The sequence below is a fragment of the Oryx dammah genome, unplaced genomic scaffold, assembly GCF_014754425.2.
Source record: "Oryx dammah isolate SB20612 unplaced genomic scaffold, SCBI_Odam_1.1 HiC_scaffold_13, whole genome shotgun sequence".
NCBI lineage: Eukaryota > Metazoa > Chordata > Mammalia > Artiodactyla > Bovidae > Oryx > Oryx dammah.
The window spans coordinates 21,007,442-21,032,048 of record NW_024070197.1 but is presented as its reverse complement, the minus strand read 5'-3'; the positions used below and the strand labels follow the sequence as shown (position 1 = coordinate 21,032,048).

General features: G+C 52.2%; 1 protein-coding gene across 1 annotated transcript in view; it reads right to left on the bottom strand.

The window, feature by feature from the left end:
- PEPD (peptidase D) overlaps positions 1-24,607 on the bottom strand; it is a 126,290-nt gene that overhangs the window by 88,204 nt on the left and 13,479 nt on the right. The window contains exons 4-7 of the mRNA XM_040253146.1: positions 20,670-20,733; positions 15,174-15,221; positions 13,828-13,889; positions 5,317-5,361 (exon numbers count right to left, since the gene is read on the bottom strand). Coding sequence (XP_040109080.1) covers positions 5,317-5,361; positions 13,828-13,889; positions 15,174-15,221; positions 20,670-20,733 — 219 coding nt within the window. The remainder of the gene's footprint in view (positions 1-5,316; positions 5,362-13,827; positions 13,890-15,173; positions 15,222-20,669; positions 20,734-24,607) is intronic.

Genomic DNA, 24,607 nt, shown 5'->3' with positions numbered 1-24,607 from the left:
AGGGGAGAAGTGGGCAGAGGAGGGGAGGGGAGGGGAGGGGAGAGGAGGGGAGGGGAGCGGAGGAGGTGAAGGCCCAGAATCCCTGTCTACAGGCCTGAAACGACAATAACTGGACCAGGCTGAGATTCATTTGTGCAGTCTTTTTTTTTTTTCTTTCCCTTAAATATTCACAGGTCACAAAACTGCCTCTGGGCATTAAACCCAGGATTAAGACATCAATTAAGCAAGGTCTGAATGCTCCACTGATTAAAACAGTAGCAAGACAGGATGAAGGATTTCCAAAATCAGCCTCTAAGCATCGAAGTGCCACACTGTTGAACAAAAACCCATTTGAAAGGGACAGGAATTCCGTCTCTCCCAGAGATGGATGTGCAGAGGCAAGTTCTGTGGGAGCTGTGGGCAGGAGTTCAATACCCTGGGACCCCCACGGCCATTCCTTCTCTATGCCGCAACCCAGGGATGCAAAGGGTAAAAGCCTGGAACAACAGGAGGGAGGGAAAGGGAAAGAGCTGGTTGGAATTACATATTCTCAGGAGGCTCGATCAATACCTCCTCTCAGAGAAACCAGAGCCGCGAAGAAAGAAAACGGTGGTTGAGCTTAGCTGTGAGTTGAGAGTACCTGAGAACTGACCGGGGTCAGGCAGTTGTGGGCCCCGTGCGGGGAGGGCTGGGACCAGGCCCTGACACCCCCACATCCTGTGTCCAGCCTTCTGGCCCACAGTAAGCCAGGTTCTCCCTCTACTCTCAGGTCCCCACTTTCCACTCTGCTTTCTGGCTGACTTAGGGCTAAATGCCTATTCATTGGGAGGCAAAGACAGCAATCCTACCAGAATACTTTCCATATACACACCAGAGAATCTAGATCATCATCCACGTACCCTTCCTAATTTGGGACACGTTACCCAGGATGCAGAATCCTGGTGCACGTCGGCCCCAAACCATCCACACCTCACTGTCTCCTGGGCACAGACAGGCAGGGCAGTAGACACAGAAGGGTCCCCCCGGGGCCTGATGAATATGCACCAGCCACCTCTGCTGGGTGTCCAAAACTGGCACAGGACTCAAGTTAGCGTGGCATCACTTAAAATCCGAGAAGGTGCGTGGCAGAGGCTGACATGCTTGCCCTTTTGTGACGCTTCCAGAGGTGCTGAACTGAAACCCACAGCACCGAGCTATTAGACAGCACAGAGGCATCTCCTTTTATTTCCTCACCCACCTTCAGATCAATTTAATCATCCGCCGAACAGGAAAGCAGAACCACAGCCTAAACTACGGAAGTGAGACGCCTGCTCTTATTAAGTTTCAACTTTTGACCTCCATGTTCCCACTGCAAAACCCGGCGCAAGGAAAGAAATGATCAGTTATGATCTCGTGTTTGTGGGGGAAGAAGAGTATGATTACAGAGGAATTTACAAGAAATCAAAAATGTACTGCTCGAGTGAATGGGAAACAATAAAAGCAGTCACAGCAAGGAAGTGAATGACACCCAAACAAATGGGAAGGGAAGCTTCTCCTGTGCTAGGAGAGGCCTCCTAATCAGACTGGCTCCGGGAAGGAGCCCAGATCCCCAGGCCAGCTGCCACCTGGGAGCTGGGGTGTGTGTGGGTGGCAGGGTGTGGTTCTTCCACCCCACCACACCCTGGCCTCACATGAGATCTATTCCAGGGGCTCCGAGCAGGTTAGGTGGGCAAGAATGAACCAACTAATAGCGGCTGACACTCAGGCACCCGCACAGCACAAGATGCTCCTCAGAGCCACAAGGGGCGGTATCTGAGCCTGGAGCCACTGGCCTGGGCTCAGCTCCAGGCTTTTTCTTGGGCAAATCACTTCCCTGTGCCTCAGTCTGCCCACCTGCAGCATGGGGATGATCAGAGTCCTACCTTATAACATAAATAAAATGTCTCTTCGAGTGAGGTGATGGGTGTTGAGTGCTTAGCACAGCACCAGGCACACAGGAAGCCTCAAAAGGTGCCAGCTGGTGGTCCGGGGGTTCGGAATTCACCTTCCAGTGCATAGGACATGGGCTCAATCCCTGGTCGGGGAACTGAGGTCCCACATGTGCGCGTTCAGTTGCTCACTCGTGTCTGGCTCTGTGAAACCCTATGGACTGGAGCCCACCAGGCTCCTCTGTCCACGGGGTTTCCCAGGCAAGAATGCTGGAGCGGGTTGCCACTTCCTCCTCCAGGGGATCCTCCCACATCAGAGGCTGAACCTGCATCTCTTGCATTGGCAGACAGATTCCCTATCACTGTGCCACCTGGGAAGCCACAATTCCCACTCGTTGGGAGGCAATGAACCCCAAGTGCCACATAACTACAGAGCCCGTGGGCTGCCATGAGGACCCCGTGCAGCCAAAAAAGAAAGCGACCGCCACTACTATTAGGACATGGTGTCACTTGACTTTCGCCCTCAGACTTTGAGCCATTCACCAAGGGAGACCATGTCTACTTTGCAGCGGAGGAAACTGAGGTGTGGTGTGTTATGCACTGAACGCTGTGCTCCCCTCAAATTTCTAGGTTGAAACCTATCTCCAATGTGATGGTCTCTGCGGGTAGCATCTTTGTGGGGTGCTTTCGATCATGAGGGTGGAACCCTCACAAATGGGGATTAGCACCCTTGTGAAAGGTGCTAGAGGACCCTAGAGGACTCCTTCTGCCATCTGGGGACACAACATGAAGACACCGTCTATGAGCCAGACAGTGGGTCCGGGCCTTGGCCTTGAACCTCTGTCTTCAGAGTTGCTTATAAGCCACTTGGTCTGTGGTAGTTGTCAGACAGCAGGCATCTTCACATCCATGCTGTGAGTTAGGCATTACATCCCCATTGTACAGATGAAGAAGCTGAGGCTCACAAAAGTTAAGTGACTTCCCGGGGGGCGAGGGGGCATATAGGGGTGGGCTGGGGATAGAATTTGGATATACCTGACTGGACACCTTTCCCATCAACCCAGGTAACTTCTCTCTGTGGGGCTGAGAGAAAGAGGGTGGTAAAAGCAGCCAGGACACAGGGCCCGAAGACACATCAGTGGGCCATAATTTAACACCACGGAAGGCCAGCCTCTCCTGTAAATGAGGGGCCTGCCAGCCGTCCCACCCAGAGTCCTTCCGTCAGTGACCAGAGAGGGGGGCGAGGGTGGTGACTCCCACAGAGCCCACCAAGAATGACCGCAGTCACTACAGAGGCTGGAACCCACGCTGCTAAACACACCCCTGAGGCCGTAAGCGTGGTGTGACATTTCTAAAATAGTTCCATGGCCATCAAATGCCAAGTAAGTCCTCTCTGCTAAAGGCTTTAATAAGACCGGGAAGTAGTTTATCAGTGCAGGATCTACCTCAGAGCATTGGAAATGTCACTAGAATTAAAGCGCGCTTGTTCCAAAATTACGAACTAATGACTTATCCCTCGGGAGATGCGAGGTGCACAACCCAGCCCTGGCCTCCAAAGCATCTGGAGTGTCAGCAGCTGTGAGGGATGTCACGGGGAGGAGTGGACACGGTTCCTGGGCACCCAGGATTTATTCTTCTGCCAGCTGTGGGTTACAGAAGGACCGGGCATGTTACTTCATAAAAACAAGAAGAGATGGGGACTTCTCTGGTGGTCCACTGGCTAAGACTCTGTGCTCCCAGTGCAGCCGGCCTGGGTTCAATTCCCAGTCAGGGAACTTGGTCCCACGGGCTGCAATTAAGAGTTCACATGCTGCAACTAACAGCTCCTGCACACTGAAACTAAAGATTCCATATGCCATAAGGGAGATCCCGCCCGCTGCAACTAAGACCCGGCGGTGCCAAATAAATACATAAATATTTAAAAAAAAAAAAAGAACAGGTAGCTGTGAACTGGCAGGACACAGGCCCTCAGGCTCCAAGTGTGCGGCCAGGCCGGGCACTGGGCCAGGGCTGCCGACAGAGCTGCTGGCCCGCCCGCCCCCAGCTCTCCCAAGGGTTGGTACTGATGCCAGTCGACAGCCCTCAGATCTTTGCCTCTGGCTCAGCTCTCTCCCACCGGTACCTGCCTCAAACTCAACACACCACAAACAAGTCCCTCAACTGCCACAGCACCGGCCCCCTCTCAGTGACACAACACTCAGAGCTAATCAGGACAAAAACCCAGAGTCACCTTCAACTGTGCCCTTCACTCGGGCATCAAGGCCAGTTCCTCTCAGGAGCGTTCTGTTTGCCTGCCCTTTACTCTCAACTCTGCCACCTACCCCCAACACCCCCACAGCCACCTGGACCCTGCAGCAGCCTCCTAACTGGCAGCCTATTCCCATTCCTGCCCCACGACTTAAAAAAATGCAAACCTGATCCCACCACTCTCCTGGTTCTACTGTCTCAAGACAAAGTCTGGGCAGACAGCACGGGCTGCCCGGCTCCTGCCCGTCTCTCCGACCAACTTCACGGGCCACTTCCACAGTGTGTGTCCCTAGGCTGGCCACACGGAGCCACCAAGATTTCTCATCTCCAGCCTTTCAACAAATGGCCCCTTGGCCTGGATCACGCTCTCCTTCTCCCCGGCTCTACACTGCCCCCAACCTCAGGAGACGACCCATGCTCACCCTCAGGCCACAGTGTGCCCAAGCCCCAAGACTAGATGAGCGCGGTCTCCCAGACAGACGGTGAACTTGACGAACGGCCTTAGGGTCAGACGTGAGGCACCCACACACCTCGCAGTCAGGGGATGATGTGGCAAAGGCCCTGCTTCTCCTCTCTCCTACCTTCACAGTAAGTGCAGCCATATGACAAATAAAACAGGTTTTAGTGCTATCCAAGAGCAACTCAATAGCTTAGGAAAACTGGCAGCAATCAGAGCTGAAGGGTCTCTTCTGGGACCCAACTGGAGGCCCCTCACCCCACTGTGACCCCACAGAAAGAACACGGCAGGTAGGGGTTACCAGTACCAGCCAGGGAATAAAGCGGGCAACATAAGACCCCAAAAATGAGGCCAATGAATCAAGACATACACGTGACATGAGGAAAACATGTTTACCTTTTGGGTAATGGAATTATGTGTGATGTTTATTTTTATCCCTTTCACTATTGACTTCAACTGAGCTATGTAAGTTTGGTTCCTTTATGGCAGAATTTCTTTTTAAAAAGTTCTAAATAAAGAAAGGGAGAAATACAATTGACATTCAATGACTCGTGCCCTTCTGGAAAAACAGACCAACTGACAAAAAGAACAAAGCAGAAGAGGCTGAGAGAAGAGTTTCTAGGGACCAGCTTGTCTGAGGGGCTCCCTGAGACAGGGTGGGTGGCAACAGCGGGGTCTCTCCCCTTCCTGGGCTGAGCACAACAAACAGCCACAAGCCATACTCACCACTCCACGATCTCTGGATGAAGAATGGTATTGTTGACACTGAACCTACAGAGAGAAAACAAGTCCATTAGTTCAATGGTCTATTCATCTCCCAGCAAGAAATACTTCATTCAAGACATATCAAGAGGGCTTCCTGGGTGGCTCAGTGGTAAAGAATCCACCTGCCAATGCAGGAGACACAGGTTTGATCCCTGATCCGGGAAGATCCCACATCCTCCGGAGCAGCTAAGCCTGTGTGTCACGACTATTAAACCTATGCTCTAGAGCCCAGGAGCCACAACTAGCGAGCCTAAGTGTCCTACAGTGCATGCTCTGCAGTAAGAGAAGCCACCGTAATGAGGAGTCCGTGCACCACAACTAGAAAGTAGCTCCCGCTAGCCACAGCTGGAGAAAAGGCTGTGCAGCGACGAAGACGCACCACAGCCAAAAATAAGTAAATAAGTAAGTAAAAGACACACCAAGAGAAGATCTGGTCAGGAGAACTTTAACTTCATGACTCTCTGGACAACAGCAGGCCTGCTGCTCACTTCCTGCAGCAGACGTGGCAGCTCAGGCCATGCTCTCCAGGCGCAGTCGGCTGCAGAACAAGCTGCCTGGCTGCAAAACACCATCTTCCACCCTCACAGACAGGTAGCATAGCCGCTTCCATCAAGTGTACCAACATATATATAACAGAAGTCCCAGAAGAAAAGGAGAGTGATAGTGAAGCAGAATATTTGAAAATATCATGGCCAAAAACTCTCCCAATTTAATGAAAAACACCAGTGTTAATTTCCAAAATGCTTAATGAACTCCAAGTAGGATAAACTCAAAGAGATCCACACCCAGACATATAATCAAATTGTCAAAAGAAAATCTTAAAAGCAGTAAGAGAAAATAAATTTATCACATACAAAGGATCTTCAATAAGATTAATGGCTGATTTCTCATCAGAAACTATGGAGGCCAGAAGACAGAATACAAGATGACAGAGAGGAAAAAAAAAAATCTGTCACTCAAGATTCCATATCCTGCAAAGCTATGCTTCAGAAATGAGAGAAATTAAAACAGTTCCAGATAAATGAAAACTGAGAGAATTCATCACTAGAAGATCTAGCCTACAAGAAATATCAAAAGGGATCTTTCAGACTATAGTGAAAGGAGTTACTAGAGAGTAACTAGGATCCAGATGAGAAGAAAAAAGGCAGGGGTAAAGTTAATTACATAGGTAAGTATAGAAACATAGGTAAGTGCAAATGCATTATTTGTTTGTAAGTCCTAGTTTTCTCCAATCTGATTCAAAAGACAGTTGCATAAAGCGATAATTATAAATCTGTGTAGATCACCACAAGATGTATAAAGATGCAATCTGTATACAGTAACAGCACAAAGGAAGAGAGCATAATTTTCGTGTACTATTGAAACCAGCTGCTATTAATGCAAACTATATTATTATAAGTTTAAAAGATCATTTGTAATCCTCTGGGTAACCAATGAGAAAATAACTAAAATATACAGAAAGCAAAATAAAAAAGGAATCAAAACTGAATACTGCAAAAACTTCAAACACAAAGAATGAGAGTAATGGAGAAACTGAGAAATAAAAATATATGACACACAAAACTAAAAACAAAATGGCATAAAAAAGGTCTTCCTTATCAGTAATTTAGATGTAAATGGATTAAAATTTCTAATTAGAAGACAAGGATTGACAGACTAGATGCAAAAAATAACTCAACTATATGCTCTAAAGGGATACGTTAGAGTCAAAGACACAAGATGAAAGTGAAAGGATAGGAAAAGATACATTATGCAAACAGAAACCAATACATCCATAGACTGGAATATTTTTCAGCCATAAAAATGAGCAAAGTACTGATTCATGCTACAATACGGATGAATTCTGAAAACACAGGAAGTGAATGAACCCGATATAGAAGGCCATGTATTGCAGGATTCCATTTATATCAAATGCTAAAGTAGGCAAATCTACAAAGATAGAAAGTAGATTAGTGGTGGGCAAGGGAATGATTGCTAATGGATATAGGGTTTCTTTATGGATGACGAAAATATTTTAAAGTTGTGATGTGATTTTAAAAATGTGATGTGACTTAAAGTTGTGATGATGATTGCACAAATCTATAAACATACAAAAAGCATTTAATTCTATAGTTTAAGTGAGTCAATTGGAAGGTATATGAATTATATCCTGACAAAGCTGTTTTTAAAAACGTACTGAATATATACATGATTAATTTTATTATATACAAATTTTATTCTAATAAAGTTGATTTATAAAACTTGTCAAAACAGAAATGGAAACAGATAAATCAACAAGAATGGTTTGAGATTTTCACATGCCTTTTCTGAGAACAGAATAAGCAAACAGAGAAATCAGTAAAGATGCAGAAGATATGAACAATACAATTAATCAACTTAACTTCATTGACCTACATGCTCTCTTTAAGTACACATGAAACATGTATCATAATGAACATATGTAGAAAGTTTCAACAAATTTCAAAGGGCTGAAATACAGAGAACATTCACTGATTACAACAGAATTAAACTAGAAATCAGTAACAGAAAGAAAAATATAAAATCCAAAATCGAGAATTAAGCAATAAACTTCTAAATATCTACTCTTCAAAGAAGAGATAATAATAAAATTAGAAAATAAAAACATGAAATATTATAACTGGTGAACTGCAGCTAAAGCAGTGCTTAGAGGAAAATTTAAAGCTCTAAATATAGATAGTAGAAAGGAACAATTGAAAACCAGTGATCCAAACTTCTATCCCAGAAATGCCTTCTTCTTTCTCAAGAAGCTAGAGAAAGAACAAACAAAATGTAAAGAGAGCAGAAACTTTTCAAAGCAAAAATCAATGAAATAGAAAGCAAACACGTAATTGAGAAAAACCAAGTTGTTCTTTGGTAAAATGAACATAACTGGAAAAGGAACCCAAGAAACAAAAAGATCAGGTTGGGGCAAATCCGTGACACTGGTGTCACATATGACTCAGAGCTCAAGCTGTCAGTGAGACAGCTGGGGAAGTGCAATGTAGCCCAGCACAATGTATGGGCCTCAGCAGAGAAGCCTTTGCAGGCCTTTGACCCTCGGGATTCCGAGTCCTGCTCCATGCACACAGGGCATGCAGGATTGTGACCAATCAGGGATTCTCCGGGGCCTCAATGACGGGTGTTTGAAAGCACCTATCTAATGCCTTGGTTGTGTAGCTAGTACCCCACTCCTGGCTGAAGAAGGGAAAGGGGAGAGGAGCGAGAAGGAGGCACTAGCGGGCTGAGAGGTTTCCACAGTATGAAAGCTTTCAGGATCCCTAACTAGAAAAATAAGACTACTTCCTGAGAAGTCAAGCAAAATGTTGCAGAATCAAGCCCTACTTGTGAAATATCAAAGTGACCACAGACAGCCAATGTGGCGCAGAGTGAAGAACGGAGAAGCAGGTGACATAAATAACAACAGCAATAGAGACTCCGTCTCCCATTCTGCCAATGTCACTTTGATGCTGGGAAAAGCAAGGGCCTATCTCTTCAAAAGCCAAACATGCCAATAAAATCTCATATGACAAAACATACATACACATACACACATGCTCACACACACATACGAACAGCAAGGTGACCCAGCACAAAGACCCAGACGCAAACACACAGACACACACAGGCAGGCTTTTGCTTAGGAAAGAGGCACACGCAGACATACAGACAGATGTATATTCACAGACATGGGCAAATACACACAGACACACAAAGGCATACCCTTAAACTAACAAAGGTCCAAATATACACACATACAGAAATACACAGATTCGCACACAGGCATACTCAGACACAAAAACACTCAGAGAAACACACTCAGACACACACATAAGAGTCCAAAAGACATTCACTAAAGTATCAATTTTTAACTCAGGGTCATGAAATTGGAACGCTCCTTGCTTTTTGCCCCTGTGCTAGTTAGACCTTTCTACAAGGAACATGTAATTATTATGTTTAAAAAAAAAAAAAAAAGTCCACCAGAGTCCATGAGGGTGAGGAGTACCCTAGAAGCAGAGGATACCTCCCTGGTGGGCTCCACCTGTGGGCTGGATGATGCAAAGTGAGCAGTAGGGGCCCAGCCAGCCCTGCCCCAGCCCCCAGACTCCTCCCTACAGTTTCCAACTTGAGGATGGAGAGCAGGCCTCGAACAGGCCTCCCACTCCACCAACTCTGGGGGCTGGGATGGGCTCTTGCTTCTTCAGGAGACTCATGGAAATTTCACAAGCCATAATCAGAACCTCAATCTGAACTGTTGCCTTGATACATAAGTTAACAGGAACCAGAAAGCCACTGGTCCCCACATCACAGACTGGCATTTTATTGTAATTGTCAAGTTTTAATAATGTCCTTCTACTTCTTGGGTTTAAAAATTCACATCTCTGAACATTAATATTCCTGCGTTAATAACCCCCGAATTCAGCAATTTCATATTTAACTACTTATTTAAACGGAATTAATTTGTAACCGATTGTCTTCAAGTACGCAAAGCAATTTAAGTAAATGCCAAAAGATAAGAAATATGCTTATCCACAACTACCAGCTGATATAAAATATCGACCATATTTCTCTGTCAGACAATGGCATGAAACAAAGCGCTCTGTACTCATGGCCCCCGCCCGGGGCTCCCGGGCAGCCTGCCGGCCTTGGAAGGAACGGTCTCTGGCCAGGAAGGCAGGCCCCCACAGATAATCTCGTTCCCTTAACAGCTGGCGTCTGTTTCTCAGGAATATCAAGTCTGCCCTCTCAGATTGCTAACGGAGACTTATCATGTCTGCCTTGGCGCCCAGGGTGCAGGAACCCTCTACGGCAGGCCGCAATGGTATGTGCGGCCCACGGGAAGAAGCTGTTTACTGCAGAGCTGTCCTCTCCACAGACCAGCCTTGGCCCTGCCCTCGCCAGCACCTGGCAATGAACGCTGGACCCTATCCTGTGTCCAGAACCCCCACGGGGCCTGCTTCTCCTACACCTTCGTGGGAGCTGTGGCCTGGGCCAGAGTCCAGCTCAGCAGGAGGCCTGCCCCCACCCTGCTCCCTTCAGCCCAGCACAGCACACCCTCCTCCCCAGGAAGGACAGAGCCCCACCTTGCTCTAGCCTCTGCATTAAGAGCTCTCTACATGAGCATGTCATAATTATGTAAAAAAAAAAAAAAAAAACAAAGCCCACCAGAGCCCATGAGGGTGGGGAGTGTCCCAGAAGCAGAGGGTACCTCCCTGATGAGTCCAGGGGCCCCAGGCCATGGGGAGATCCCAGCACACGTCTACCACCCCCAACCCACCTCTGCCTCCCTGCTCCTGGTCCTCTGCCGATGCCACCACTGTGACGCCTGGCACAAACTCTGCTGTGGGCTGCAGGTGGCCTGGCCCTGACTTGGGAAGGCTGAGGGAGGCCTAAAGGCTCCCAGGATCAAACCCACAGGCCCCCACCCCCACCCCCACAAGGTGACAGGCCCGAGGCAGGCAACCGTGAGGAGCCACACCCGGAGACAAGGTCATAGGCCGACCACTCGGCTAGACCAGGGCCAGGAGGCTCGGCAAGGGTGGACAGGTGAGGCTTCCGCCACAAGCTCCCTCCTACTCCAAGTCACGGGGTCAAGGTGGCAGCGGGTGGCCCATTAGGACAAATTGAGACACCAGATCCTGAACTTCTGCCAGAGGTCAAATAAGGATCTAAGGTGGGAGGGTTTACAGAGAAGTTCAAAACGGTTAAAAACAAAATTCCAGGAATGAGCCACTTCATTAGGGCGGTGAGAAGTGACCGAGGATAGAAGCAGCTTAATACTGGAAACTAGGACGACAGCAAGATTCATCTTGCTTAGGAAACAGGCTATTATTATCCCCGAAAACAGCTGGAGAGGCTCACAGCAGGCAGGTGAACTCAGTCACTGAGCTTTGGAGGACAAGGGCCCCTCCAGCCCGGCAACAAGGTCCGAGAGGTGGCGGAACTAGAGCGCTGGCAGTGGGCTGGACTGCACTCAGACCCCAGGAAGATGTACGTGATTTTCCACAGGGAAGGCACTGGCAGGGGACCCAAGGTCGGTGACCACGGCGTGCGGGGTGAGGGCACCCAAACGGAGCAACCCCGAGGGCAGAGCTACATGAAGGGTGCCACACTGGGGTGTGGGGCCCAGAGGGAGGTGTGAGGGGACAGGACGGGGTGAGCACTGTAGGTGGGCCTGGGGACCCCAAGGCAGGGAGGGCTCTCACCTGCAGCCAAGTCAGAAAACTCTGCTGCCACGTGGGCATGGGAATGAATCCCCCCAGCGTGGGGGTGGCACTCAACCCGGCAGTGAGGGGTCTGGGGAGTAGCCCATAGCCAGCCTGTCTGGACTGGACCATGGGTTGGAGAGGGCCCACCTAAAGCCTGAGAGCGTGTGCAAAGATAAGGCAGGCCCTGGCTCTCCAAAGAGAGTCCCACAGTGAGGTGGCCAAGCACAGGCTCCTCTGGGTTCTTGGCAGGGACTGTGGGGAATCCGGGGGCAGCAGGGAACAGAGGCTGGGTCTACTCCATGGAGGGAGGGGGTTGGTCCACAGCGGGAATCCTCCCAGGAGGAGTGGGGAGGGGGCCTCAGCTTTCACTGCTCATTGACCATGATGATGTCGCTAGGTCCCCTGCCTCTCCCCACAGAAAACTTTAGGGAGTAGCCAGGAGCCACTCCAGCCTTACCACCTGTGCCCAGGGTGCTAAGGAGGCAATCTCCACAGCAGAGACCTCGGCTCAGGGGCTGGGCAAGCAAAGAGCCCACAGCCGAGAAGCCCGACAGCTCACTGACATCAGGGAATCTTGTCATCAGAGATCGTGAAGTCCACTGGCCCACTACACAGCTGGGGAAACTGAGGCTTGTAGAGGCACTGGGGCATGATGGGGTTTGCTCATGGGTAACTGTTTACTAAGCACTGGCTCCACACCAGGCTCTGGATGAGTGGGGTCTCATTTCATCACGTGGCAAGCCCTCCCTCCTCCCAGCTTGGGGCCCTCCCCACGAGGGAGTGACCCACGCTGAAGCCAGAGGGGCCAGCCCTCGGGACCAGAGATATTCCATGGTGCTGGCAGAGGCAGGTGAACAGGGAATGGGAGCTCTGGCATCGGGCAGCACTGGGGGAGCAGGGGAGGCTTGGGACGGGAAGCAGCCGGCTGCGCCTGCACTACCCTCTCAAGGGCCTGGGGAAGAGACGGCGGCTCCGCGGCCAGCATCTCAACGAGCTGGGCTAATCACCGCTGGTGTGGGAGGAAGGCCGCTCTGGGGAACTCCCGAGAGGATGCGGAGATTCGTGCAGTGAAAAGCAGCAAACCTGATACCCGCTCCCCCGACCCCGCCGCTCTTATCATTGGGGGAAGTGATACATATTTATGAGCTCATAATCCCTGCTAATCACCCGACATCACACATACGCACAAACTCCCATGGCTCGGGCTCATACATAGTTATAAGGAGCTTCCTCTGCCGCCGCTGCGGTCCACCAAAGGACAACAGGGGACGCCCTGGTGCAGAGCACGGGAGGTGCAGGAGGGTCTGGGGCCCAAGGATCAGGCCAGCGAGCCGGCCACACTCGGCAGCCCCGAGGGGTAGGTGCTCTCCTCAAGGGCTTGCTTGCTGCAGCCTAGGGCCCCGCAGATACCCCCGTGCCAGGGCCGGTCAGCAGCCAGCCCAGAGACACAAGGGTGGCTGGCTGGCCACATTCTTTGGGGAGCCAGGGTGTGAGGGTGGTAAGGCAGGCTCTCTGTGCCCAACATCTGCCCTCCTGTGTGTAGAGGCCTAAAGCGGGGAGCAGGGCTCCAGGGCCCCACCTGGAGCTATACTGCAAATGAGGGCAGGAAAGGCAGGGGCCCCTGCCCGGGACTGGGGCAGCAGGGGGCACAGAAGAAACCTATGAGCCAGACTGGGGGAGGTTCATCGGCCAGGAGTGAGCAGAGGGGGTTGATAAGAATGAAGAGAAGACCACAAGGTCAGGGCAGGTCCCTGGGGGAAAACAGCCGCCTGCTGCATGTGCTCGGCCCCCCGAGTGTACCTGGCCCCGAGTGTGCACGGCCCCAAGTGTGCTCAGCCCCGAGTGTGCCCGGAGGCCAGGGCTCCCTAAGCACTCGGTCACTGGTGCTTTGACGATGGAGCTCCATGGGGAAGTAGCGTCGGTCCCTAAAGTCAAACTTGAACTGAATGTAAGATAATTTTTTTTCTAAGCATTTCCTCAAAAGTACCAAATTGAGCCCCTTTCTATAAATATCCTTCTGGTTTTTGGTTTTTTTTTTCTAACTTTTTGGCCATGCTTTGCGGCATGTGGGATCTAGTTCCCTGATCAGGGATAGAACCCATGCCCTCTGCATTAGAAGCAGGGAGTCTTAACCAATGGACCGCCAAGGGAAGTCCCCTGCTTGTGTGTTTTGTGTCTTGTTTATATAAATAGACTGGGTCAGGCCTGCGGGGGAAGATGTGAGCTCATGGACTAGGAAGACAGTTCCTGGGGCCCCATGACTCACTTGCTGATGCCCTCGAAGGAGGCCTCCCTGCAGATGCTGCCACTGTCGGTGTTGACGCCACGCTGGGGAGAGAGAGGGAGAGTGAGGGCACAGGCCTGCCACTGGGTAAGGACCGGGAGCCCCCACCCTGGCCCAGCCAACCCATCCCTTCCTGAAAGCCCAGATCCCAGCAGAAGGGCAACCCTCCTTTCTTTGCTGTAGCTTGAAAAGCAGAGGAAACCAAGGTCTCCTCAGTCCAAGCACTTTGCTGACCCTGGCTCAGGCTGCCTGGGACCACCTCCAACCACAAGCTCCCCCCCACCGCCAAGCCTGGCCCATCTCCCTTGCACACGTGTGTGTGCACAAACACTCCTCACAGTGTCCCGAGAACACTGTCAAATCTGACCCTGCCAGAGGTGCCGGTGTGACCTGACTCGGGAGGGATGGGACTTTCCCGGTGACGCTGGGACTCTGCTACATTCCTCTCCTTTCCCTAATTGTAAGGAGACTCCAAGTAGAACTCAGACGGGGAAGGAGAGAAAACAAAAGACTCAGAGGAAAATGTGCTGCCCCCAGAGAGGCCAGGCCTTTTAAATCCCCCTTTAATGCTTCCTCAAGACCTTCAGGTGGATGTCTGATTGCATCCCTCCAAATAAAACACACTGGACCCCTGTGACCACAATCTTAACTTCTCTTCTCAGCCATCAAAACAGGAGCGTGGAAAAAAGAGACCATGCGAAGTGCTAACAAAAATAACCTAGAAAAAACTATTCCTGTAAAAATCAATTAACAAAGGAGAGAAGGGTCACTTTCTGTACACTCTTCATATTGGAAGCTCCCCAAGGCTGAAGAAGCGCACGAAGGCAGGCTTCTTCTTGGAGCCGTTTCACAGCCCCAGCATTCCCACCCCGCTGGGGGGCACTGTGCACTCCTGCCAGCCCCAGGCTGCTGCAGGTCCTCCGTCATTCAGCGCCCCGGGTCCAAAATCTGATACCACACAGCCCAGCACCTTCACGGGCTGATGCGAAGGGTGTGTTTTTCCAAATTCTATCAACAATGAGGGAGACACAGGGTGGAAGCAAATTGATAAACAAACCCCGAGAGCTCAACCTGAACCAACTATATCCTCTAGTCGGGTTTTAACTCTTGGAGCATGCACGGCGCCTCGTCCACAGTGGCCTCCAGACAGGAGGCAGCCCAAGGCGACTGGAGAACGGAGGGTGTGATCCCGGACACGATTGGTAATCCAGACCGAGGTGTCGCTACTGATCACCAGTGACTGCTGGTGACTCTGCAGAGTCAAGCGGCTCCCCAGAGCCCCTCTCCATACACAGACGCTGCCTGGTCCTTCAACACCAGCCACTTACCAAAGTGAGGAGCACAGAGGGGCTCCGGGATGTCAGAACACTGGCGATCTGAAAGGTCAGAAAGAAAACATCCACTTTAGTGCCACCGCATGAAGCCTGATGGAGGTGACGTACCAGGGTTATTAAGGGCTGACAACTCACACTGATCAAGCACATCCTTCAAACGGGAAACTTACAGAGAATAAGGGACTTCAAAAAGCCACGGAGCTATCAGGGGGCAGAGAGGGATTTAAGCTTAAACCTGGCATGCTTCCCATGTGCTGCCCAGCCTCCAGGACCCACATGGACCCCAGCTCCAAACAGCCAGACCCACCCGCCCGCCAAGGGCAGCACCTCTGTTCATGTGCCTGGTCCCTTGCAAAAGACCCATTCCAGCCAGCTCTTAGGCACCAGACCCACCCTGCTCTGGTCCCCTGGGTGGACACCCGCCTCCCAGCCCCCACTCATCCCCTTGACCACATGGATTCAGCCACTCCCAACCCCACATCCTTGCACTCCATCCCTTCCATGGCCCACTCAGGCCCTTGATTGCTGGCTGCTTCCTAACCAACCCCCTTGAACAACCCCACCCCCATCCCTGCCACGTAGGCTCATCCCCATGCCTGTGCCTGGGCTCTCACCACTGCCTGGCACACTTTTCCCCATCTTAGCTGCTTCCTCAATTTGTACTCAAAACTTAGGTCCCTGCCCCCCTCCCAGGCAGATTGGTTCACTCCCTCCTCTACTGCCCCCTAACAGCTCTCATTCCCCTGGCAACATGCCCATCACACTGCATCAGCCATGACATCCAAGGTGCCTGACACTCTAGTGGGACCACCTGCTTCCTCTCCGGGCTCCACCTCAGTCCACTCTGCATCTTGGCCACGGCAGCTCCCACTGTATTTGAGCCCCCTCCCCACGCTCCCACCCTAAACTCTGACACTCTGACACAGGGTGAGAGTGAGACGGATTTGTTTGTTGTCTCAACTGCTTTATGGAGCCATCACTGACATATTCTACGCTGCACATTATTTGAAGCTCATGTTTTGATAAGCTTTGACATATGTAATATATATGCTTTTTAATACTGAGAGGCTCCCAAAGAAAATCTGGAAGATACTGAAAACTATAAAAAACATAAAATACACCTACAAAACCATCCCCTGAGACTTTTTTACCTCTGCACATAAAAACAGATCTGTAGTGACATTTGGATCATATGAAGTTACACGCTTCGCTTATTTCCTGTCATTAAATATTCTTCAAACATGCCATTTTTACCAGTCACTACCGAAGGGGGATGGTAAACGTCCAGGGAGACCTCGATTATGGCCTGCGTCAGTCACTGCAGACTCATCTCATGTAACCTCCCAGGAAACTAGTGCTGCAAATTCAGGTTTCACTAGTGAAAAAGCTTAAGGGGTACTTCCTGGTGATCCCAGAACCTGCCTTGAAAGGCAAGGGATGTGGGCTCAATCCCTGGTCAGGAAACTAAGATCCTACCCACGTGCCGCAGAGCAACAAAGCCCATGCGCTGTAACTACTGGGCCTGCGCATTCCAGAGCCCTCGCACCACAGCCAGAGGGTCCGTGCACCGCAGAGAAGACTCTGCATGACACGGTGAGGACCCTGTGTGCTGCAACCAAGATCTGATGCAGCCAAATAAAGAAACACTGCGCGCACACATGCTCAGTTGCTCAGTCGACTCCCGACTCTCTGACCCCATGGACTGTAGCCTGCCGGCTCCTCTGGGATTTCCCAGGCAAGGATGCTTGAGTTGGTTGCCATTTCCTTCTGCAGGGGATCTTCCCGACCCCGGGATCAAACCCGCATCTCTTCCCACATCTCTTGCATTGACACGTGGATGCATTACCATGGAGCCACCTGGGAAGCCCCAAAATAAACAGTAAAATAAAATAAAAAACTTAAGACTTCATCTGCCCAGGTTCACCAGTTAAAAGACAGCAGAGCGCAGAGTTGCGCTGTGTCCTAGTCTCTTAACAGAGCTGGGATAGTTTATTTACTCATTCCTCTGTGGGCACTTACATTATTTCTAATGATTATTATAAATCATGACGATGGACATCCTGGTATAGATTATTTCTTTAAAATAAATTACCTTAAAAAAATAGGCTTAAAAAAAAAAAAAAAAACTGATTTAGGGAAACTGCTGTCTGACAAGCCCCACGCTTTGTCAAGATTTTGATGAGTCCCGGATGCGTACCAGCCACCCTCCCACCAACGCTCCATCTCCCCAGGCCCTCCTCGTTTGCTCAGTAACTGCTCTGAGAATGACTGAAGCCCGGCCCTGGAGCTGCACGCCCCACAGCCCGCTGAGTCACTGACACTCCCCAGGCCCTCCTTGAGGAGGGGGCGGCTCATTAGAAGGAGCCGGAGCCGTGCTTGTCGGCCCTGGGTGTGTTGTTACGGCGACTGAAGGGTCTACATTCATCAGCGTGGAGCGGGTCTGTCAATTGCTGCAGCAGAGCCAGAGCACAAGCGGGCACTTGGGGATTGCAGGCACTATTGTCCTTGGGAGAGAGGAGGAGGATGACAGATGTGCTGGCTGCTGGTTTTCTTCTCAGCTACGACTCAGGATATGCCGGTGGGGGGGGTAATGGAGGAGAAGAAGCGGACGGATGGAGGAGGTCTGACGTGGAGGGCCAGGCGTCTGATGGTCCTGGCAGGACAGCGTCTTTTATTGATCACGACCTCTTGAGTGGGCTCTGCTTACTTCTGCGGCTGCGAAACCTCCCCAAGCTGGGCAGTTGCATCTGTCCTTCCCCGTGGAGACCCATTACTGCTACACTCTCATCAGCACACCCTGATTCCACGCCTCTGAAATTAAGGTGGCAGGAGGCAGCTTTGCGTCACCAGCGGGAAATGCCACTCCACATACAGGATGACACAGCTCCGGCCACACGGGGCCTCATTGCCATGGAGCAGTGGTCACTGGGGACCCACCAGCTCTCACAAACCAGTGCTGTTAAACACCCTTGCCTTGCTTCATGCCACAGCACCTGTTTCCCAGGTAGCCTGGCCTCTCCGACAGGTTGAGGTGGACAGCAAACACAGAATGCTTCAGAGCCCTGTGGACAAGGATCCTTCCCTGGGGACAGCCAGAGGCTTCCCTCTCACACCCTCGCACCCAAGGCTGCCACCAGGCCTGCTGGCAACTCTTCAAGGTTGACGATCCAGAAAAGGGGGCTGGATGATCCTGACCAGTGCCGTCAAAACAAGCTCCTACTGCTCCAGGAAGCTGGGTTCACCATGCAAAAAGCAAAGCTTTAAAAAAAAAAAATGAACCTTTTTCATAGCAGTCTGAAACAGGGCTGCACAATGGTTTTCCAATGCAGCAATGCCTTTAAAATTTTCAAATTGTCCCCAAAATTTAAATGTGGGGAATGACCACAAACAATGTGGATGTGCATTTACTCATGAACAACTGGGTATCCGGTAACCTGGGGCCAGTGGTCCCACAGAGCAATCAGGGGCACACCACTCCCTGATGCCTTTACCCACTGAGGTGGGGAGACGGGGGCTATCAGCCACTGGGCTGCCACCAGGGTCTCTTATATATGCGTCAGTGACCTTGGCAACACCCGTCTGGTGCCACAAAAGAGGACGCAAGACTTGCCCTCTGCCAGGCCAGCTCCCATCACCAGGGACACAGCCTCTGCACTGTACCTTGACGGCAATCCCTACCCCCTCTCGAGGTTTTCCTGAGCCCCACCCTCTCAGGGAAGCCACCATTCACTGGACCTTCTCAATAATTAAACTCAGGATCACTGATAGGAGGAGGGGAACTAGGCAGCCAGGCTTGCTACATCAGCCACCTGCATGTGGTATCGAGTGACAGGCCACGGCCTGGGGTGGGGGCTTCCTGCCTTCCTGCAGAGGAGACAAGTGTCAGCTGCTTCCTGTCTGTGATTTGTGCAGACGGCCAAGGCTGTCTGAGGGCTAGATCAAGCCGAGCTTCATAGAACCGGCCCAACACAAAGGGCTTCCTGTCACCGTCCGTGACAGAGCAGCCCCGGGCACCTCGAGTGCGTCCCAGCTCAGGCGTGTGTACTTTGGTTGGGCTCCAATTCAAGCCACAGAAAATCCAAGGCATTTGGGAGCCTTGTCAGCTCTACAGGCGTGTCCAGCAGCACCCGCTCACTTCTGACAGGGCACAGGCAGGGGTGGAGGGTGCGCCTCTAGGGTCCACAGGCTCTGAGGTCACATCCAAGTCTAGTACTCCACACTGGTGGGGCTGTGGATGAGGCCCTTCACTGCTTGGAGCTTTGGCCTCCTCCTCTAATCAGGGTGAGACTCTGGCCCCCACAGCCCAGGGCAGAGGGAGGAGGGAATCCATGTGAGCTACTGAGGTTCCTAGAACCCGTAGGTGTTGCTGCAGAGTGAAGCACCTGTCCCCTAGTCCACAGGAGCCCTCGTTTCCAGTAGGATCCACAGCAGTAACAGGCACAACAAAGCCGATGACACAGATGATGGGGGGCCCTGCAGAAAGCTCCCTGCTCTCAATTCCACTGACGCCTTCACTGAAGATGCTGCTTCCTAAACACAGACTCAGAATGAGCTGGTCTGTGGGGCTGTAATCCTAGACCATCATTACAGGCTTCCCTGTCCTGATACTCGAGACCTCTTCTGTTTTACCTCATCTAGAGGCCAGTTCTCCTTCTCCCCAGAAATCACAATGTAAGTGGAGCTGAGTTCACCCTCTTCCTGCCACTGCCCACCCCCTGGTCATAGAAGCAAAACCATCAGACTGTGGCTGGGAGACTCTAAGTCGGTGGGCTGAGCCCCAGGGCCTGACGCAGGCTGCCTACCTCCAGGTTTCACATCCAGGAGACCCAGAAGGTCAAGGTCCCAAAGGGCAATAATGTTACAATGCAGTTTACAAAAGCAGGAGGGACACAGCCACCAAAGGAGAGGATCTAAGCATGGGCATCTCCCCCTGCTCTAACAGCAGTGGAAGTCAGGGCAGCCCCTTCTGACTGCCTGGACTGGGGACAGATTCACAGCCAAGGGAAGACAGCTGCATCCCTATCCTGGCCACACACTACTGGCCAAGCACACTGGGAAGAAGGTTAAAGCTGGGGGTAGTTCCCTGGTGGCCTAATGGTGAGGATTCCATGCTTTCACTGTCGTGACCCGGGTTCCATCCTTAGTTTGGGAACTAAGATCCAGCAAACTGTGTGACACAGCCAATAAATAAATAAAAGTATAGCCAGGGGACCTCCAAGTCCACCCCACCCCACAGGCCTCTCGCAGCCTAGGGCTTTTCTGACAGCAGCATCTGCAGCTGATGAGGGCCTGCGAGAGGGCCTCCCGACATGTGAAGGCCCAGCCGAGCCTGATCAGACCTTCGCAGAGATAGCCTCCCCTGAGCAGCTCAGCAGCCACCTCCCAGGTACCAGACGCTTCTGGCACTGCTAAGGGAGTCGGTGGCTGGACCATGCTGTCCCGCAATGTCAAGCCAGGCTGCAGCAGGGGGAGGGGTCGGCCACTACTGACCTCGTCTGTGTACTGGACGTCATCCACGGTGTACTTCTCCTTAAAGTGCTCCTTGGAGTGGATCCTCAAAAGAAACACAAGGAAGGCCAGGGTCAGGGTTTGGCCTTGGCTGGGCCCCAGCTGCCTTCCCACCCCCAAGTCTAAGGCCCATTCCTACCCTATCCAGCACTTGGCACCAAGCCAGTCTGCCCAACACAGACTTGGGGAGCGGAGGCAAAGGACACTGGGCCACAGTGAGACCACTGAACCCTGCCTGCCTCCTTCCACCTCTCCCAGCCAACCTCTGCTCTTCCTTTGAGTCTGTGACCCTCACTGCTTGCAGCAAGTAGCTGCGGACGGCCCTCCCTCTACCCGCCAGGGAGAGTCCATGGGGCAGCCCGCCAGCACACCCTATTCTTTGGGGAGTGAAATAAGCTGCCTCCCAGGCCCCCACGGAGCCTCTTTAAAGGAAAGTTTAAAAATTAAAAATTAACATTTTAAAGAAGTCAATAACAGTATTACTCACTGTGATGAGAAACACTCAAGCTTACTCATCATCCCTAAAAAATCAGCTGGTGAGAAGACAGACCCAGAGCTGAGGTAGCTGAGTCGCCCCTGCCCACCTCATGGTCACTTGTGTGCTGACCGCGGTCATGGCTGTGCTGGGTAGGGCTGGCGGGTCCAGCAAGCACCACCCCCACCCCCCAGCCTTGGTGGGAAAATGAATCAATGCCACTGCTGGTGACACAGCTCACATCAGGAGCATTAGCCACCCAGGAGATGGGTGTCCAACCCAAGTCTAGTCTCACACACACACTGCCCTGTGCCATCCCATGCCTGGGCACTGCATCAGCTTGGGGGGTTCACCCTTCTCCTGCCTGCGATGTGTGGTACTCTAGTCACCAAGTGTCAGATCCAAAGGAGGCCTCAGAGGAAGCAGCAGATGGCTTTTAGAGTGTGTTTCCTGGGCTCTCAAGGATGAGCAGACAGGCAGGGGGAGATGCCAAGGACAGTGTGCCTGGGAGGATAAGGCACGGGGGATAAGGGAGAGAGGACACGTGGAGACGACCACCTCTGAGAGCAAGCCCCACATACCTCCAAGGTACCAGCATCACTACCCAGAAAACAGACTCCCATCCCCTCTCTGAGTGAGAATTTTCCTTCCATCCAAACAGGCATCCCAGACCAGACTGTGGCCAGGAAACACAGAGCATGATCCAGGGACTGACAGGTGGCCTTGGGGATTAGCAGGAGGGCACTCACAGCCCCAGGGGGTCTGCTGGGCTGGGGAGACAGTGGTCCCTGGCAATGGGCAGCTCCATGTTCCAGAACCCTCTTTGCTTCACCTCCCTTCTGGCTTCTCTGACGTGGGCACTGGGTGTCAAGCTCCCATCAATAATTAAGCTTGCACGATCCAATTGCATCAGCTTCTGTGGTTGAGACAGGACTCAAAGGTAAATGGCCAAAGTCTGGTGCCTCCATTAACACCGACCGTAGAGCTACATGGGGCAGGAATTGATGACAAGCACCCCGCGTGGACACTGAAGGCCCTGGTTCCAAGGCTTACTGCCAAGAGCCTGCTGACCCTTTGCTACCAAGGGGTGACACCCTCAGCACAGCTGACCCTGCAGCCACACACAGAAGCATAGGCCAGAAGGGCAAAGGGTAAGACCTTGGTGTTATCACCATGTTCCTGCTGACTGCTGTGACTCCAGCCCCAGCTGAGGACAGACACTCAACATCCTCGGTGGGTCCCCAGTTCACCCCTGGGCCCCCGTCACTTCATCTGCTCCAGCTGTGACAGGCATCATAAGCAAACTCCCAAGAGTCAGGAAGAGCTAAGGGCCTGCTTCCGAGGCCAGCCTCGATGATCCAACAGGGGCGTCTCGGCCATTAGCCTGTACACCGACCTTCTCATCTCACCTCCTGTTGGGCACCCTAACGCTCCCAGGTCTTCCGAGCCATCTTGCCAAGGGACACCTCAGGAACCGTGCTCCTGCTGGCCCTGCCTGGGTGTGGGGCTGGCGGTGGGGGAGGTGGGGGCGGTGGGGCTGGTCTTGGCAATCGGGATTCAGCAGAAACCCAGGAGAACTGAGATCTGGGAACATCTCCATGTATTCAGCCTGAGGTCAAGGTCTTAACAGGGAGGAACCGGTGCAGTGGGGCGGAGGAGGGAGTAAAGGAAAGAGAAGCACAAGGCAGCTGTGACCCCATGGGTGGCCCAGGGCTGTGTGCTTGCCTGTCCAGCCCTCACCTACCAGCAACGAGCCACTCCACTTGCTACAGGAGCCAAGGAGCCACGAGGGGCCAGCCAGCCCACGGGAGAGCCAGATGCTGCTGCTCTGATGTCCAGGAGGAAGCGAGTTCAGAAGTCAGCCCCACCAAACACCCTTGGCCCACCTCAACAAGTCCAGAGTGCACATGGGCCTCAAGGGCCCCGAGTCACCCAACTAGCCACAGGCCTGGCTTGCAGCAGGAATAACCAACTGCATCTTCTCTGGCACTTAGCATGCCATTTCTTCCTAAAGGACAGGGCTAGTTAAGTTTGAATAGTACTTATTTTTCATGTTTTGGGGCCAATTCTAGAAAAAATCATTTAAATGGCACCATAAGAGATAAGTGTGCAGGCCACCATGTCAAGCCAGCCACCAGAGGGATTGAGGACTGGCATGTCCACATGAGCCCTGCGGGAGACGCCACTGGGCAACTCCATGCCCACTGAGCGCTGGGCTGGCCGCAGCCACATGGAGAGGTGCATGCTGCCCTGACTGCAGTCTGGAGCCCAGCAGGGCAGCTCTGGCCAGATCCCGTCATACGGGAAATCCAAGTGGCAGCAACTGGATGCAAGAGACTGGGCCAGCAAGGAAGCCAACCCCACCCCAGAAACTCTCCCTTCAAAAGGAAGGGGCAACCTGAATCTCCCACAACATTGTTAACCAGCTATACATCAATGCAAAATATTTTTGGTATTAAAAAATTAATAATAAAAAATTAAAATTAAGAAAAATTTACAAAAAAGGAAGGGGAAGCTCTGGCAGGAGAGAGGAGGCAGGGCCTCCCTCAAAGGGGTTCACATCTTCAGGAAGGAGCCAGTGTCAGCAGTCCCGGCCCATGCAGGCCTTCTCTACTGCTAGCTGGGCCCAGCAGGCTACAGGGGAGGCCTCTCCTAGAACTCAGGGTCTGGGCGGGCGTGGTGAGTGCCAACACCCTGTGCGGGGCCTCCCCTGAGACGGAAACTTTCAACTAACGCCCACGGGGCAGACACAGTGGAACCCTCTAGAAAATGAAACTTCCAAGCACAGGTCTAGCTGGCAAGCTGCCCACCTGCATGTGGCTAATGAACCAGTAACAGGGCCGAATTACAGCCGTCAGCATCCACATCCAGGGGCTGGAGCCTGCCTGCAGCTGTTCTCCTGCTCGCCGCCCAGCGCCCCGCACCAGCTCCAGAATGAAGCGGACAACCATGTCGGGGTTCTGTTAGATTGAGAGAGAAGAGCAGGCCTCTCCAGAGTGCGGGTCACTGATCCTGGGGGCAGGGCGGCACTTCCCAGAGAGGCTGGTGTCGGGAGCAGAGGTGATGGAGAGGAGCCCGGCTGAGTGTCCCGGCAAAACCCCTCGCCAGGCCTCAGGCTGCCTGGGGTCAGGTTCCTCACGAACCGCCTGAGGTCAGAGCCAAAGGAACTCCCTTGGTCCTCCTCCCCTGGGAGGCCTGCACCCGTAATCACTACCCTGAAGACAGGGGAGCCAGGACCAGGCTGCCAGACAGGCTGAGGCAGCCATCATCCTGTGACCCAGCTGTGTGTACGGGGTGGGGGGCAGGGGCTGTGAGAACACCCCACACACCCCACATACGCACCACACCACAACCACACAACACACACACATGCACCACACATACTATGCCGCACCCCATTCCCACACCATCCACCCTGCACACACTCACACACACGCCACCCCAC